The sequence below is a fragment of the Chelonia mydas genome, chromosome 6 (assembly GCF_015237465.2).
Source record: "Chelonia mydas isolate rCheMyd1 chromosome 6, rCheMyd1.pri.v2, whole genome shotgun sequence".
Classification (NCBI taxonomy): domain Eukaryota; kingdom Metazoa; phylum Chordata; order Testudines; family Cheloniidae; genus Chelonia; species Chelonia mydas.
Window position 1 is genome coordinate 46,510,772 of NC_051246.2, and position 18,951 is coordinate 46,529,722.

General features: G+C 39.8%; 1 protein-coding gene across 1 annotated transcript in view; it reads left to right on the plus strand.

The window, feature by feature from the left end:
* Positions 1–18,951, plus strand: part of SLC5A12 (solute carrier family 5 member 12) — a 28,112-nt gene continuing 9,161 nt past the window's right edge. Inside the window, exons 1-9 of the mRNA XM_037901507.2 lie at positions 1–684; positions 2,887–2,952; positions 6,108–6,159; positions 7,883–7,950; positions 9,793–9,947; positions 11,518–11,658; positions 14,441–14,570; positions 15,021–15,109; positions 17,268–17,380. Coding sequence (XP_037757435.1) covers positions 328–684; positions 2,887–2,952; positions 6,108–6,159; positions 7,883–7,950; positions 9,793–9,947; positions 11,518–11,658; positions 14,441–14,570; positions 15,021–15,109; positions 17,268–17,380 — 1,171 coding nt within the window. The 5' untranslated portion in view covers positions 1–327. The remainder of the gene's footprint in view (positions 685–2,886; positions 2,953–6,107; positions 6,160–7,882; positions 7,951–9,792; positions 9,948–11,517; positions 11,659–14,440; positions 14,571–15,020; positions 15,110–17,267; positions 17,381–18,951) is intronic.

An 18,951-nucleotide genomic window follows, 5' to 3' on the forward strand; every position in this document is an offset into this window, starting at 1 on the left:
ATTTCTCAGAGAGCCTGAATGCTTCCTTGGTACATACTTGATTAGTAGACTGACAAGAACATTGATAGGGCCAGGGTACAGATGTACATAGTTCCTTTAAAACTCTATCTAAACCAATTTGTTTTGTAATGCTTTTGAATGAACTGGATCAAAAGCTGATAGCTGGACTTTGGATCATACTTTTCCTGCTTTTTTTAATTTTTAGCACTGATAAGCTTTGGAAACATCTCTCTTTTTAGGAAGGAGCTAATTGCTTCTGTGAATCCGATTTAGAAAAACAAAACAAAAAAACCCACCTAGATATCGGCGAATTATCCAGCCGGCACTATGTCCAAGTTCATAGCTCCCGACATTAAAAACTTTGTGGCGTGGGACTACGTTGTTTTTGCTGCACTCTTTCTAATTTCTTCTGGCATTGGCGTTTTTTTTGCAATTAAGGAGAGGAAAAATGTAACTTCAAAGCAATTTTTAGTAGGTGGAAAGCAGATGACATGCGGACCAGTGGCATTGTCCCTTACAGCTAGTTTCATGTCTGCAGTGACTGTTCTGGGAACACCAGCAGAGGTATATCGCTATGGAGCGCCCTTCATTGTTTTCTTTATTTCATATATGTTTGTCATCATCTTTACTTCTGAACTTTTCCTACCTGTGTTCTACAGATCTGGGATTACAAGCACTTACGAGGTAAGTAAAATTGACACTAACCAGTCTATTATGTATACAGACATTTCTAACCCAATTCTATGGTAAAACCTGTCTTTTGGAATAGTTCAAAATCACAGGGTATTTATTTATACTTTGGCATTGAATAGCATTATAATAATAATTATTTATTTGCATTGCACTTATGTTTAGGGTACCAATCCAGGATTAAGAGCCCATTGTACTAGGCAGACTAGGGAGCTCACCACGTTGCTTAATACAGTAGTACAAAAGTAGGTTAAAGTCAGTAAATGCAAATAAGAAAGATATTGCGTGAGGAGAGCAGTACAAATGTGGTTAGGCTACGTCTACACTGCAGTCAGGGTATGGTTTGCAGGTCACGTAGATGTACTTGTGCTATCTGTACTCTAGCTAGCTCACTAAAAACATCAGTGAGGACACCATGGTGTGTACTTTAGCACTGGCTGCACAAGCAAGTAGATAGCTGGTGACGTGGGGAGAGGCTCAGGCCCACTGGTCCAGGCTGCCCTGAAACCTGAACCACAGTGTCAGCACTGCTATTTTTGGTGAGCTGGCTAGAGCAAAGCTAGCATGGGTACATCTAATAAGCTGCAAATCTCACTCCCAGCTATACTGTAGACATAGTCTCCATAAACAGGAAAGAAAATGCTATTCATGAGTCGGTATTAAAGAGAGGCTCAAACCACTAAATTCCATTTCTGCCCCCCCCCCAAACTACTAAATTCAGGGTTGTCTGATCTGGGATTTTAGCTCAGTCCTTGTAAATCTAGGGGCATTTACTGAGTGTGGATCTGGGTTCAGATTTTGACCACTACCAAAATTTGCAGGTTGAGGGGGATGGATCTGGGCACATATCCAGTGATTAGGTCAGGAAACATTAAGGGACTTGTAGATGTATCTGAGGGAGTTGGATAACACCAGTTTTTTGCTCCCTGTGCAATTTCCGAGCTGCTTCTGAAATTTTTGCCAGGCATGCCTCCCTGAAAGAAGCCAATTCCTGGTATGATTGCTCAGCAGCTGTGAAAATCAATTGTCACTGTGGTGTTATTACTGAGAGCACAGTGCACAACCTCAATTATCTAGATGTCACTGGGGACACCGGACAAATTTTGGACAAGTAAGGTATTCAATAGTCAGCGGACTTAATAGAGGTCATGAGACATGGTCCTGTTCTTCACTACAGAAAGATTCAGTTACCTAAGGAGTGGGTGAAAAAAAGCCTCATGGGCTACTCAATCAAACCAAGGTAATGGGAATGTTTGTACACAGCCACAGAGGTTTAAAAACAAGGGAAAAACTCCATTTGAAAAACTATGCATAGGCATTTTGAAACGTTTCATGGCTAGGTTAGGAAAAGTTCAGATGGGAAATCTGTCCCGGTCACCAGAAGCAAAGTAAACAAGAGCACTTTCCCAAATATATTGGGATAATAAAAGATCAGAGTCAAATTTTCCTCCCCGTTTCATCATTGCAATTCAATTGCAATCCTTGGGATCACTTCAGTGTAACTGAGAGAAGAGTTTGTCTCAATGAATGCAAATAAAGATGACAAGCTTAAGAGTAACAGAGAAGCTACTCAAGTATCTCTGCATTAAGATTTCTAAAGGACAGAAAGTCCTCGGAATCTTCTGTAAATAATGTGTGCTGGGGAGCATTCTATATGGTATGTAATCCCCTGGAAAGTATGGATGGGTACTCAGATATTGCTAAGGGCAGTGGTATCCTTAATCAGGCAGTTGGAGTTTATCCTGATGATTCGAGTGAGTAGATTTCTATAGAACCCAATCAAGTTTTTCCTAGTTAGCTTGCAGATGTCCCCAACTCTCCCCCCTCATGTAGCTGGATGAAGAATCAAAATAAAGCAGTTTTTCCTTTTCTGATTTGCCTCTGGATTTTTCCAAGGACTCCCAACATAACAGGTACTATCAGGTAATGGATAGTTCAGTTCCACCCAACACATTATTTTAGATACTTTTGATTATGATACTTAGATACTTTAGATTAATTATGAAGCTTCTTAAAATGTAATTTTCTATGGCTGCAAAGATCATGCTATCCTGTTCATTAGTGATGATAGCAGTGTTAGTAAAGTCAGTGGGACTACTTGTGGAGTAAAGTGCTATTCAGTGCTAATAAGTGTATCATAATCTGGCCCAAATGTCACAGATGCTTTTCACTAATTGTACTTTTCATTTCCCCCAGTATTTGGAGTTAAGATTTAACAAGTCTGTTCGCTTTGCTGCAACACTGATCTACATAGTGCAGACGGTAAGAAATGCCTTTGTGTGCATAACCGGGTTTTCTGTAATATATTTACCTAGAAAAGCTCAGCTCAGATGAAGCATCTGTTTGCAGTGAGGTCCTGTTTTGTTTTGTTTTTGTTTTCTTTATTTTCCAGTGGGCTTATAGACTAAGGCTCAGAGGATGAGTGAGTTCCCTGAGGTATAGGGGTGCTAATTTTGGTTGGACGTATTCCTGGAGGTTTCATCACATGACAGTCTTTAATTAAAGATTCATTTTTACTTCCTGGAGACTCCAGGACAATCCTGGAGGATTGGCAACCCTACGGAGGTACTGTAGTGAATCAGAGAGGCTCACCTGGGATTGGACTCTAAATGTCTCCTGGCACCCAATCCTTTGCTCTGAGGAACTATGAAGCCACATGACCCCTTTCACCAGAAGAACATGAGGCCCTTGTAGTTCAACGGTGTAGTTGCTTAGCCAACTGAACACATTCTCTCATTAAAACTTTTTATCTTATTGCTTGTTCCTCCTCTTCACACAGCACTGGCCTGACAGTTGTAGAGCAGTTGTGAAGATCCCTTGAAGGCACGAGTTTATTTAAATTCCGGCCTGGAATCTCCCCTCCAGCAAGCTCCTGCCAATACCCACCCTCACCAGGACACTCCTATCTCTTCACCTTGAGCACCCCACTGCTTTCACCCTTCCAGCTCCTTCCTGTTTAAAAATAAAATTCTTTATGGCTGCTGCCCCCAGCGCCATCACTTTGACCTCCCGGTGGACACAATTGTGCACCCACATGGTTCAGCCATTCTTGCTCCAATCTCAAGAGGGTTTTTTTCCCCCATCTACTTTCTCTCAAAGGACAGTAAGTCACTTTCAAGTCCACTTCTTTGTGTAGTCAGTAAAACAGACTAAAATCATCTTTGTGATCAACTTAACACCACATCTCTATGTAGCCGAAGGAGGTGCATTTCTAGCACATGGCCCCTTTTGTTACAGCAATCATCCCTTCTGCACATTTCCAGCAGACAAACTTGATTCTGCTGTTTGGCAGTTAGAGAAGCAGGGGCGGCTCTACCAATTTTGCCGGCCCAAGAGCTGCCGCCGAATTGCCGCTGCGGGACACGGACTGCCACCCCATTCTGAATGCTGCCCCAGACACCTGCTTGGAGCCGGCCCTTTAGAGAAGTGGTTGTTTTAAAAGACTATTTTTGATCTCTGAAGTTTTTTGGGTGGCCACCTTTATTTTTCTTTGAAAGATTTGTAACACAAGCTCATAAAAACAATCACTCAAACTAAATTTTCCAAAAGATAATTGGTGTGATTTGGTTGAGATAAGTAGGTAGATTCTGGATCATGCTCTGACCCCTTTGAACCACTCTGATTGCACAAAGTGGCAATTCATCTGGCTTAAATAGCCACCTGAGAATCCCTCTGGTAGTTGTCTCAGCTCATTCGGGAAGAAGGCTAAAGGCGATTGTTTTTTTTTTTCTTTAACAAGAAGACCCAGTGCATGTACATATTCAGGATTCTAAATCATCCACAACCATATGTGCATCACATGAATACAAACCAATGCATATACAATACAGCTGTGGCTATGAAGGAGGACAAAGACCATAACTGCAGCTGAGCAGCTTGCCATCTGGTATTTTCTCTCCGAAGGTACACTCTAGGATTCTCGGCTATATTTAGAACAGTGCCTCTGTTATAGGATTGAGGATTAGTTAAGTACTTTTTACAAAACTAAATTAACCTCTTTAAGATGCCTTCCCACTTTTTAGTAATCCAACAGGCAGATGAGAAAATGAAACTAAGGCACTTACAATGAATTTATGTAGGTTTTCAAAAGCAAGCATCAAAACACAGTCCCTGAATGTCACTGAATTACCAGCGAAGGGTGAAATTCACCAAGGTGCAAGGTTCTCTGCACACTGTGGGCAGTAGAGAGAAGCTGTGCAGGGATGGTGGGCCAAACAACCAATACACCATGGCTATTGAATTTCCTGTGTCTTGTAAACATGGCTCCTAAACGAATGCACCGAGGAAGCTGTTGGGAGTGCAGGCCATGTAATCTGTGCATATCGGATACATTGCCTCCAGTTGCTTAGTAGGAGCAATAAGTGGCAGCTACTTCAACCCAATAACCTTGCTTACTCCCAACCAAAAAAAGCCTATGTAAAATCAGTCAGTGCAAGGGGTAGGGGAGAATTTCAGTAAAGCTGTAATATTTTTTCAAATCTATACTGTTTCTGTGAAGGCTGACCTCTAATCAGAGCAAAGAGAACAACTCAGGGGAATAATACCTTAATAATAATACTTATCATTTATAGAGTGCTGTATATTACTAACAACCTTATAAACATTGACTCACTAGTCCCCACAGCTTCTCCCCCCTGCGTCCATGAGGGAGGTGAATAAATAGTAACATCCCCGTATCACAGATGGGGAAGCTCAGACAAAGAGAAATTAGTGATTTGTCCAAGATCAACACAGCGAGTCAGTGTGAGAGCCAAGGTAGAGATACAATTATATCAACGATTTAAAACTATTCATAGCAGCAAATTATTTTAACTGAACATATAGGAAAAGATGCGTGGAAGGTATACATGTTTCCTTCTCAGGAGACTGTTTTCCAAACAAATTCTACTCATTTAATGTTAGCAGCCTTAGCAATGCAGTTCAGTATTTTACTTCTCTTTTCTTTTCCCTCCGCAGTGTCATTATTTGTGCTTAGAATTGTTCAGTTAGCAAAAAAGTAGCCAGTTACGGAAAGGGTTCTGTGGACTCTGTCAGATATTAACAGTCACCCAGGTTCAACATGAGTAGGCTAGGCTAGGCTATTTCTGTGTCATTGTGTTGTTATGGTTTTGCATCTCCAGATATGACTTTCTCTATCTGATTAATATTTCATGGCACCTAAACACCACACTGATAGGTGTATCAAAAACAGCTAGATAGATATTGTTGATGTATCCATAAGTACAGAGTTTAAAAAGAAAATGAAGTTTGATTTTGTAGAGATTAGGGACAGAAAGCCTTACAGTTTAGAACCTCATCCACGTTTCACCATATTTGGGGGCCTTTGGATCTGATGGTTAGCTTTGAGCTCCTCTCTAATCAGAAACCAATCAGCTGTTTTTCCAAGTATATTCTTCATGACCTTTTTTCTCCTTCAGATTCTTTATACTGGAGTAGTGGTTTATGCTCCGGCATTGGCTCTTAACCAAGGTGAGTTTCCAGCCCAAAGCACATGGCTACACCAATCAACCGTGTCACAACATAAGCAGGATAACTGAAGCAGACAGATTAAAAACAAAATGCTTTATAAAAGGTTCTGTACCTTCATTTTAGTAGCTCTACATCTGCTAGCTCGCCCGCCCCCCTCTTGTGTCAGTACGCCAACAGGAGTCTGTCGTTTACCTGCTCTATTTTAGTTTATACTAACGAGTAACTTGAGGAGGTGAGTGCTGAACAGTTTCTCAATATCTTGGCAAAGTGCTCAGTACAGGGTGATGATCCAACACTGTACTGTGTACTTTGATTCTTTCTTCCCCTTCCAACGGCGCACTGATCTCTAGGGGATAAAACGGAGATCTCTCTATCTAGAAGTATTTCAGTTGTCTAACTCCCAGCAGGAAGGCTGAAGAGTAAGATTGTGGTGTCTCTGATACAGCAGGTGGCAATTCTCCAATGCCCTTGCATAGCTCTAAGTGGCTCTATGCTGCTGATCATGGCATGTTTCAGGGAAGATTTAAAACCGAGGTCCTGAATGATGATAAAGTTCCTATAAAGTTTTTTGTAACATCTCTCTTTCAAATTCCAGTGTAACTCCAATCCCTGTTTCCCCTGTAGCTACAACTGAATACTATGTTCTTCACTTTTTGTGCTAAAACCATTTGTAAATCAGGGACTCATCGCTCAGTTTGTTAAGTGTGTTGTGTATTGGCTATCTCCATGAAAGGAAAGGAATCCTCCCACACAGGCCACGGAGTGGTGCCATAAGAGGCTACTTCAGCCCAGTGTGTCCATAAAGAGAGGATAGGAGTTGGGGAATGTCAGAGGACCCATGCAGTGGTGCATCATTTGACTCCATATTGGCCTGTCCCAGTCCCCTCCAACTCATTCCCCAGTGGAACTAGACTCTGTTTTATGTGGGTATGAGTTACCCCCAAATTCATACCCTGCAAGGTGGAACCAATTAATGCTGTTCCTAGGACTGCTTCAGCTGCATGAGTGGGACCTGGATTGCCCCTGTAGGTGAGGCTTCATTCTACACAGAATTGCAATTTGTGCACTGAGCAATGAAACAATTTGGTATTTTTATTCTACTTCACTACGAACAGGGAGTTTCAGCCTACCTAAATTCACTATGGGCCCTACAGTTTTGATGTTAAATTCACTTGAATTACTTCAGTTCTAGTTACATCAATGGGAGTCCTGCATACATATCTGACAGCAGAATTTTCTTCTCCCTCTTTGAATCATTGGAGTCTCTAAAGCACTTGGTACTTTAGTTGATATTATTAATTGCAAAGGAAAAAAATTTCATCAAGGCAAATTTTATTACTCACGAAATCTGGACAAAAGGAGAACTAAGAAATCATTGCTCTAGAACAATTACATATTTAATTCTATCAACTGCGAGATCTTCCACATGTCTCACAGAAATAGTTTTGATTTGGCCTTACAACATTATTCAACTTAATGATTACTCTCACACAAATGAAATGCAATTAATCACAATTTGCAAGAAGGCAGCAAAATGAAAGCAATGGTACAAAACAATACGCATCAGAGTCAAGAAACCCTTATCTTGTAGAGGAGCGCCTAATAGGAAACAAATATTAAAGTTAATAAATACTCCTATCCTGCTGGAGTAAAAGGATCCGAGTTATTCTGATGAACTGCACCTGTTGTTTTACTACCAATTTGATTTTCTTTGGTTTTACAGTGACTGGATTTAATCTCTGGGGCTCTGTATTTGCAACAGGAATTGTCTGCACTTTCTACTGCACTCTGGTATGTAACTAACACAGTAGAAAGGTTTAAATACAGATGACAAAGGCTAACACTACTCAGATAAGAAGTAATAGGAACAGGGTTTCTAATTATAGCTAGAATGACTGAAGTTTGTATTAGTAAACATAGAAACATTTGGCAAGCTAACAATCTTTCAAATATCACATCTATTTTTGTACGTTTTATGGGAATAAGCAAACAGCTTTATATCTTCATCCCTTCATCTCTGAATTCTCAAGGTTTAAATCAGATAGCTTAAGGCCAAGGCCAAGACTTTTCAGTTCAGAGAAGGAAGTGATAAACTTTCCTGCCATACTAAAGCTTCTGGGAAGAAGATAATGATCTCCCTGACTATGTTTCTCAGTCTATAATTTATAAATGGTAAGGGGACAAATTCATTCTTGGAATAACTCCAGCAAAAGTGTAGGGATAGAACCTGAGATGAACACACCCCACTGATCCCAGGCCTTATAAAGAGCTTCAATTTTGAGTGAAAGTATCATGAGAACATCCATGAGGATTTGTATGGGAGCAGATACACTTACTCTTTGAGGATTCATTGTGCAGTAGACAGTGATCACCAGCTTCCTGTGGATATCAAGGGTAACACTTATGCAATTTAGGTGCTTAAGTCCCATTGATTCTTAATGTATTTTTGAAAATGGAGCTTAAGCTCCTAAGCCACTTGGGCACTTTTGAAAATGTTAGTCTCTGTCTGAGCCTGAATACTGAGAGCTTGTAAGGAAAGGGAATCAGTCATTGGGGGAAAGTCAGTGGGTGGGATGTCTGGGACCAGGACTACCAGGATAACATTTGACAATTAAGCATGAAGCCGAAGCCAGAGGGACTCCAGGGCTGGAGGAGGGATATAACTTTTAGTGGGTGGAAGAATTGATGATGGAGTGAGGGTTGGTGGCAAGAGGCAGAGCCTAAAATGGCTACTGCCATGAGCTGGCAGCCACTTTACATAGCGGATAGTCAATCTCTTTAATTAGGGATGCAATTTGCACACAAATCAGGGATACACTCTAATTAAGAAGATTAATCATTTTCTTTCCAAACTCAAAATAATTAAAAAAGCCATTGCCCATAACCTGAGGCCTAAAATGTGGACTTTGTGGTGTAGGGATTTACACAATTTAATAGAAATGTTTCCATTATTATTTTTATTTCAATAACAATTTTCAAAAATTAATATTCCCATCCACTGCTGAAAATGAAAACCCCTCCCACAATATTATGCTAGTCCATGATATCCAGAATATGAAATGACTATTAAAAAAAAGGAAATTTGCCAGTTTAGTTTCAGTTTCCACATCATGGAGTTTTCTACTATCTTAACACAAAACAGGGGAGGAAAAATAGTCCTGTGGTTAAGGCACTGTACTGGGATTCTAGGGTTCAGTTCCTGGCTCTGCCACACACTTGTGTGTGTGTGATCTTGAACAAGTCACTTAATCTCTCTGTACTTCAGTTCCCAATCTGTAAAATAATACATCCTTTGTCCGAGAAGTAGAATGTAAACTGTTTAGGGCAGGAACGGTTTCTGACTATGTGCACGTACACAGAGTAGGATTTACACCTTACGCGCTCCTAGGCATAGCTTCTTCAGCCCCCCTTCCCGCCTACAGCTGACCTTCATGTTGCACAGAGTTTTAGAGAGGTAAGGCACTACCAGAGCACTGGTGCCCCTAGGCACATGCCTACTGTGTCTAACTGAAAATCTGGCCCCACATGTACAGCACCTAACACAAGGCCCTGAGCTGACTTGGGGACTCTAAGCTCTACTGTGATGCCAACAACAACAAGAAAATGCAAATATACAACTTCTTATTGTTTTAGGGAGGATTAAAAGCTGTTGTCTGGACAGATGCATTTCAACTGGTTGTCATGGTGATTGGTTTCTTAACGGTTCTGATTCAAGGAACTATTCAGAATGGAGGACTTACCAACATCTGGGAGAATGCCAACAATGGATCGCGCCTAGCAGTATTTGAGTAAGCACAACATAAACTCTGCCTGTAATTCTCATTATGTTTTTTTCACATTTCAGATAAAACCCTACTGGCATTAAGCTGCATTTAAACATTAATAATTATTAAGAGTTAATTTCTGTGACAATGAGTGGTTCTTATTCCTCAATAAAAGTATTGCAGATTGACTATGCTTTAGGAGGTAGCGTGCTTTAAGTCAGTGGTTCTCAGCCTTTCCCAACTACCGTACCCCTCTTCAGGCATCTGAAACCCGAGCCCCGCCTCCTGGAGCTGAAGCATATAATAGCTTTGCAGGACCACGGGCAATTGCCCTGCTTGCTGGTCCTGCACTTGTGACCTCCCTAAACCCATCCAGCGATCCCCTTGGGAATCGTGACCCCCAAGTTGAGAAACAATGATCTTGATGAGTTGACGCACCCCATGGAAGACCACTGTGTATCCCCAAGGGTACGCATGCTCCTGGTTGAGAACCACTGCTTTAAGTATTCAAGCTTTAGCCAAGTCATCCAGCTCTTGGGATGTTCTATCAGTTCCATAAAGAACTCTCATTCCTTTCTTTCCTAATGTGTTTGGGTAAAATCCTGGCTGCACTGAAATCAATGGGAGTTTTGCCAGTGACTTCAGAAGGGCCAGAATTTCAGCCCTTATGTTTATCTCCCCATGGACCTTTTTCTAGGATATTCCCCACCCCCTTTTCGCACATCTTAACATTCCCCATCTTTAAAAATACCACATTATTTTAAATACACTTGCCACTGTAGCTAATCCTGCTGCCACAAGACTGGTGCCTGCTGTGGTGAATTGGCCTCCCATTGGCGGCTGTTTAGAAACGAGCAGCAGCGACAATGGTGCTTTTATAAAAAAAAAGCAAAGTGTACTATTTTATCAACAGCCGTTCTTGGATCAGAAATTAACAGAGCTGTAAAGGAAAGGGAGTTGTACAAATAAAAATAAGATTAACTGTAGTTATATTTATTAAAATAAAATTACAAGGGTGATGAAACTTAAGGCATAAGCTAATTGCTAGTTTAACTCTGGAAGACATTTATCTTCCTGGGCTAATATATGGTGATAGTATGACTATAGTAATTAGGTGGATTATAGAGCTTTTATGTCTGAAGTAAAGTATGTGGCATTGTCCCCTGCTGGGAACAGGATACCAAATGAGATGGACCATTAGTCTGTTCCGGAGGGGAGGCGGGGGGTGGGGGCAACCACTTACTTGTGTGGTTGTTATAACTAGTGACTGGTGCAAGGCCAGTAAATATAAGGCTAACTTTCTCACACTTATAAGTCTCCGTATATCTGAGTTATAACACAATGATTAGATATTCTTTTTAGCAGAGTAAACACACACAAGCTTTGCTGTTTAATGATGAATTTGGGCTGAGCATTAGCTACTCAGTACATGTCTGATTTAGACAAGCGTCCTAACTGCAGATTCAGATCTTTTGATATTCCTCAAAGCTCAGGGGTGTTAGAAACTAGACCTTTGGTTCAGGCATATCTCTATTGTGCCTGAATGTTGGGTTTAATCAAGTGGAGCTGAATTACTTTCCTCTCTGTCTTGTAGCTTTGATGTAGATCCTTTAAGGCGACACACCTTTTGGACAATCACAGTTGGGGGAACCTTTACGTGGTTAGGAATCTATGGAGTTAATCAGTCCACAATACAGAGATGCATTTCCTGCAAATCAGAAAAGCAAGCTAAACTGTAAGTTGTCTAGTATCAAGAATGAACCTAAACTATTCTCATAATCAGACGTAATTTATTTCTAACTCTTCTTCTATGGGACTATACTAATAATTTTTCAAATATACACAGGGAGCCTGGTATGGGCAACTTAACAGAGATTTAAACATCTAAGGGCGAGATTCTGAAACCTTTATTCACAGAGTTGTATTGAGTAGTCCTGATGCTCTTTGGGACTATTCATGGAGTAAGAAACTGTTTAAACTTTGGAAAACCTGCCTCAAAGTGAATCTTCAAAAGTGGGGTTTGTATATCCTATTAAGAAGTTCACACTGGTGTAATGGAATGCTAAATTGTATTACAAGTTCAGCCATTAGCTGGCAGTGTGTGTAAAAATGCCTTATATTTAAACAAATCTCAGCCATACCTGGCAGAGCATTAAAGGATGTAATGATAAATATATATGGTGTGTATCTTGCTCAAAAGGAAGCTCTGTGACCACTCCATATCTGGTACAGAAGTACATGACAATTGGTATCTACGGTATTCTTGAAAAAAATGGAAAACCTTTTTAATGTATAAATATCTCAAACTGTCATTAAAAACAGAACTAGTACGTACAGAACAAGACGTGCAACATATCAAAAGATTCAAATATCTTCATGAACTTGCTTTACTCCCAAGTGCCTAGAGCTGGTTAAATAATGCAAAAAAGGGTTTTGCTCAAATGTTTGACTTTGTAAATGAATTAATTTTGATCATAGTCATTTTGATGTTCATTTTCTGTGAAGATGTAAAAGACTGAGTTTTCCTGACAAAAATTTGTAGGAAGTGAATTTCAAAATCACACCCATGGTCATTCATTCAAGCTAAATGTTAAATTCATATGAACAGGTATTTGTACAAATGCCTACACACTTATTCAGTATGGAACAGAACAAATACCATGTGACCTTACTTAACCTGTCACAACTGAACAACACAGCTCAGATCTCTCAAATGTCAAATATTCATCAACCCAACCCAGAGAATAAGGACTTTGAACAGATCTTCTTCTTCAAATAATTCTGAACAAAGACATTTAAAGAAACCACAATGTACTTCTAGACATTCCAAAATCAGAAAGCCTAAATTCATTACATAAATTACTTGTTGCAAATTACTCCCACAGCTCTACATGTAACAATCCCTCCCTGATTAAAATAAAATGCTTATCTTCAAAGATCTGCTTTATGGATTTTTTTCCAGCAGTGGAAGGAGAGAAGTATGTTTGGCAGCAGGCTGCAGGATCCTCCTTCCATGACGGGAATTCCATTTGGAGGACGTTCCATAGTCCTCTCTGGACAACTTGCTTCAGGAGAAATTAAATGAAGCAGCAGCACCAGGGTCTCTCACATTCTAGAGCAGTGATTCCAAAAGTACACCCCATGTCTCAAATACCAAGTCCTGGGACATGCAAGATTTACATGTAGCAGCAGGAGCAGAACTCAGCAGAAGGGGCTTTCAGACCAATTACCATTCATAAGAAAAAGGGGAGAGAAGGGAAACTTATTCAAACCTCTCTCAGGCCATAAAAAGATTTAGGTTTTGTTTTGGCAACAGCCACATATTCAGACTGATTCTTATTTTGTCCAAAATTAGTTCACGCATCCCTACCTATGACACACATGGTAATACAATCAAGACAGCATATTTTTATAGAGACCTAAAATCCCATCTGTTCAACAAGAAGGGGAGCTGGGGCGGAGGGAGGGGGGAGAATTTCCTTTAAAGTAACATAGTGTTATTCAATGCAAATTCACCCTGGGGACAGAAAACCTATTACAGCACAGGTGGGGATCCAGGGCTGTACACAATACCATGTCTATGTTGTTATTCACTGCCACTTTCTTATACATTTTGTGTCTCCTTAATACACGTGATCTCAAAATGCTCCTTCAAGGGCTGGGAAGAAAATAAAGTTTTAAGATATGATTAAAAGGAAAAACAATGTAACACAGTGTCTCCGTGGGAGGTGGAGAGAGAGTTCAGAGGGATGGGGCTGGCCAAGTGAAAGTGTGACCACTGACTGTGAAGAGTCTTGGGAGACCAAGACTGGAGGAGGGAAGGATAGATGGCTAAGAAGTCAGAGAGGTCTTTTGTATCAGGATCCCTAGAGAGTTTTGAAATTCAGGAGTGTAATTTTGAATTAGATTTGGCAATGGCTAGGAAGTCAGTGAAGGACAATGTCAAAATGCAATACAGATTATATAAGACCTCACAGGAATACAACATTTCTAAACTATAGACAGAAAATCCCAAGAGTGAAATGCTGTCATCCAGGTGTACCTCAAATATTTGCTGATGGGGAATACTGATTCATTTATGTGGTGAAATTATAAATGGGCCAGATTCAGTACAAAATAATATCCCATCTGACTTCAATGCATAACTTCAACAACTTTTGAGAAATTAAATCAGTTTTTAAAGGCTTATATGTAAGGATGGCCATAGAGAGATTCTCGTCAGTTTGGCTTATAACATCAGAATTGTGGTTCATTGTAAATCTGCTCCTTGAAGCTGCACCAAAAACAATTCACTCATTTACATTTGTCCTTAAATATAGTGAATACCTTACTTTTTCAAAATATTGGTGCTCCCCAAAAATATCAACATTCACACAAGCCAAGAAATGAAGAGATGGTATCATTTATTTTCAGTGGAGTTTCTGAAATGTAGGAGAACTTGGGTAGCCAGTAATGACCTTGCCATATTTGTGTTGAATTAGACATAAAAAGGTCTCTCTCGCTCTCTCTCTTTTCAGTGCACTGTACCTTAATTTAGTTGGACTCTGGGTAATCCTAGTGTGTGCAGTCTTTTCAGGCTTGGTGATGTATGCCCATTTTAAGAACTGCGATCCTTGGACTGCTGGTTTCATTTCAGCACCTGATCAGGTATAGAATCAGATTAATGGTGTAAATGAAAAGATAACCATTAGACCCTGATTCAAGAAGGCACTTAAGCATGTGCAAAGTCAATGGGACTGTTCATATGTCTACATCCTGACAGGTGCCTTGCTGAACCAGGCTCTACAATATGACAATGCTGTTAATTTTTCCTGTGCCATGTATGAATTTTAGGTTTTTAAATTTATGCCATAGTCAAATACTACCTCACTTTTGTATTGGTTCAGTATGACTTAAAGGCTTCTCTCTTTTTTTTAATTTATTTTTTTGGTTTATCATTTGAATTCAGTTAGAATTGAGGTGGCTGAATGAGGATTTCTGTTGAACGCCTCACTTTTGTATTGCAATGTGGTCAGAAGTAGCGACTGCATCTGCAGAGTCCAGAAAATGTCCCAGTTAACACCCTCTCTTGTTCGGTGTGTGTGTGTTTTCTCCTAGCTGATGCCTTATTTTGTTATGGACATATTTTCCACAATGCCAGGACTCCCCGGACTATTTGTTGCATGCGCATTCAGCGGAACCCTCAGGTCTGTGTCTGAAATTGTGTTTTGTCTAGTATGTGCCATTGCACATACTGCCTTGACTATGCAAACGTTGGCAAAACTGACAGTCCATCAAAGAACCAAACCCTGATCAAAATGCTGAACATGAAAATGCAGCAGAATTTCTCTTTCCCTTGGCCCAGCTAAGAAATGCTGCAGTGGTTTGTCTTTCTATATCAGACTCATGCTAGAGTCTGAGTATGCTTTGGCAGTTACATTTTCCTATCCCCTTCAAACGCATTCAGGAACCACATTATTAACACCAACAAGGGAGCGGAAAGATCGGCCAAATATCAATGTCCTCTTTAAATGAAGCTCAGCCTCCTGAGCTAATGCAGCCATGAAGATTTCAATCCCTTTTATTTGACTTGACTGGTACAATTGTACAATTAGGAAACCAAATGGAGGCCACAACAGTGTGTCTGGCTCAACATAAAACCACTATGAAAATAAAATAAATACACTGTCAAAGTAGAAAAAAAAATCTGTCTGGAGAAATCATTCTCCCTGAGGCTGTGCTGAGAACTGGATAGTAGTAATTGGCTTGTAGGCAGTAGCAACTACAACATCAGTGTTCAAAGGAAAGTGAGAAAGAGATGGAAGGTTGAAGTCCAGACTGGCAGCAGGCAGACTTGCCACAGACTCAAACTCATAAAAGCCATCTGAGAATTACCACATTCATGCTTCTCTTCCCTGCACAGTCATGTCAGGATCACAATGGTCTTGCTTCATATGAAACCAATTCCATTCCATGTCTTGGATTAGGTGAGCCAATAGAATTGATATTCTCAGATGTACAATAAGTATACTCAATTAATTGTAGTGCCTTAAGAAAAGGATGTGAATTATCCTACCTGTAGGCATAAATTACACCCAAGTAATCTCATTGGGACAGATTCTGATCAGTTGTAGTGTGAATCCAGAGCAACTGAAGTCAGTGGATTTACACCAGGATAACTCAGTGAGGTCCTTGCCTATTAAGAGCTCACATTCTTCCCCACTTGAAGAAAAAATCCATTGGTAAAAGTAACTCTCAAAACACATTTTCTATGTCCACCATGTATTTAAGTCATTATTTTGTGAAAATTGACCTCAGTAGGGTAGCATGGGTCTAACTGAGTGTGGAACCAACCACTCTGCACATTACTGGTGTTATACAATACAACAATGAAATGAATGATAGCATTTGTGGAGGGAGTTGTAACTGAATATGATTTTAATTTGTATTATTATTTTAGTAACTATTTTGTGCAGCCTAACACCAATGGGTTTGCCTGGGTATAACTGATGAAAGAATAAAGAACCTAACATACTTCTGCTGCTATACCTATAACAACAATTTCCCCTGGATTACTTGCTAAGTAAAGTCCTACTCAGCATGAGCAAGGCTGTCAAAATTATGCCTTGAGTAATTATGGTTCTTATTTGACACAGAGTATGTGAAAGGAGTAGCTATTATAGTTGCGGGCATTATGGTCTGAGAATAGATGGATGTATTAGATAGCGTGAAATGAACCATTCTTTGGAGAATTTTGCCAAATTGGTCTTAATTCGTTATGATGCTTTCCAGAAAAATATGGTACCAGCACTATTTATTTCATGCCCTTTGGAGTCTAACATACCGATGTTCTTGTTTGACTTTTTTGAGAACATGGAAAAGGTCTATGCAGTTTTGGCAAGTGGAGGATTTGGTACCGTGTGTATTAAGTAGGTACTTCTATCTTGTTCTGAGTGAGCACCGAAAGCGGCATAAGTGAAAGGCCCCTCATGATTGCAGCAGGAATGGGAATGGTTCCAATGTCCTCATCTCTGACTGGTCCAGTCTGAGACTAGGAGCTTGTGCTCATGATTTTTCTAGTCTCAATAAGTCCCAGTTGTGGGGCTTAAACTCTGCAGTCATTTAATCAGTTATATCAAGTGATACCCACAGAATGACAGCTTAATGACTATTCATATATAAAACAAAGAAATAATTGCCAATCAGCCAGTCTTTTCAAGAAATGTTCAAGGTAGATCATAAACAATATGATTCATCTGTTAATATTTTGGCCAGCACATTTTAGATCAGCATAATGTTATTTAGGAGTTATTTCTGTTAATATGATCACAATTGTACATTATTGTAAAATGTTTGTTTTTACAGCACTGTGGCTGCAAGCATAAATGCTCTAGCAACAGTAACATTTGAGGATTTTGTCAAGTACCGTTTTTCAAATCTCTCTGAAAAAATGAGCACCTGGGTCAGCAAAGGCTTATGTAGGTACAGTAGATGGATCTTCTACTTATGCATATTTATCATAATGCCAAAAGTATTGTTTAACCCTTCTTCTCTAGTCAAGACCCCTTTGTTTCTTTATACATCAACACAAAATAGAAGTTTTTGAATGCTCATGGTATTTATGCAATGAGGTCCTGATATCACTAGCTTATAAGGTGTTAGTAAATATGGAGTAACTAAGACTGTAACTTAATAAATAGGTGTATATGACTTCTGCAGCGCCCTTGTTTTCTTTCTGAAGTAAAATGCAGAACTTAGTATTGCATCGAGTTTTTGAATAATCTAATAATGCTGAATTCCTTGCTAACCTATTCTCTGCTCACAGTCCTTCAAGAGTCTGGAAAAGAGAAGACTGAGAGGGGACATGATAACAGTTTTCCAGGACATAAAAGGTTGTTACAAGGAGGAGGGAGAAGAATTGTTCTTCTTAACCTCTGAGGATAGGAGAAGGAACAATGGGCCTAATTTGCAGCAAGGGAGGTTTGGGTTGGACATTAGGAAAAACTTCCTGTCAGGGTGGTTAAGCACTGGAATAAATTGCCTAGGGAGGTTGTGGAATCTCCATCGTTGGAGATTTTTAAGAGCAGGTTGGCCAAACACCTGTCAGGGACAGTCTAGATAATACTTAGTCCTGCCATGAGTGCAGGGGTCTGGACTAGATGACCTCTCGACGTCCCTTCCAGTCCTATGATTCTCTGATTCTAAGATACTGCCTCTTACAGTGTTAGAAGTTTTCAGTTTTTGCTTCATGTTGCATGATGAAAAATTCACATTATGAGAACAAAAGTGAATACTCTTGTGGAGTATTCAATATTGATGCCTATGGTACTACTCATGTGCTCGAATTTTAGCACTCGTGTAACTTTACAGGATTGAGGCCAGAGGGGGTTGTTCTCTTAATGTGAATGCTATATGAGTAAAGTTATACATGTGCTTAATTATTTGTAGGATGAAAGCCTGCATTTATATGTATGAACAAGGGACTGTGTCAGACTCCTTTAAAAAGTTCAATAAAGTTTTAATGTTGAAAGCACTGGGGAAGCTCAAGGAAAACTCATTTGTGATACCCACAGAATGGCAGCTATAAATCATTTCTAGCCTGTCTTAGAGGATCACTGTGCAGCGTGATTGTAGCTGTGTTGGTCTCAGGATATTAGAGACATAAGGTGGGTGACATAGTATCTTTTATTTTATTTTCTGTGGGTGAAAGAGACAAACTTTCAAGCTTACACAGAGCTCTTCTTCAGGTCAGCTTTTGAGCTTGGTGTAGCTTGAAAGCTTGTCTCTTTCACCAACAGAATTTGGTCCAATAAAGGCTATTACCTCGTCCACCTTATCTCTCTTAGAGGGTCACTGTCAGCTTGATATTTTTAAATAGTTGATATATAAAAAAAATCAAGTTTCTGACAGTGCATCCTTTACATAATGTGTTGAATTTTAAAAATATCTTTAGAATATTTATATGGATATTGCTGCTCTCCTACAGATTTTCCTTAAGTTCATATATAGGGTAAGACCCCAATCACGCTCAGACCCTTCATCTCTGTCC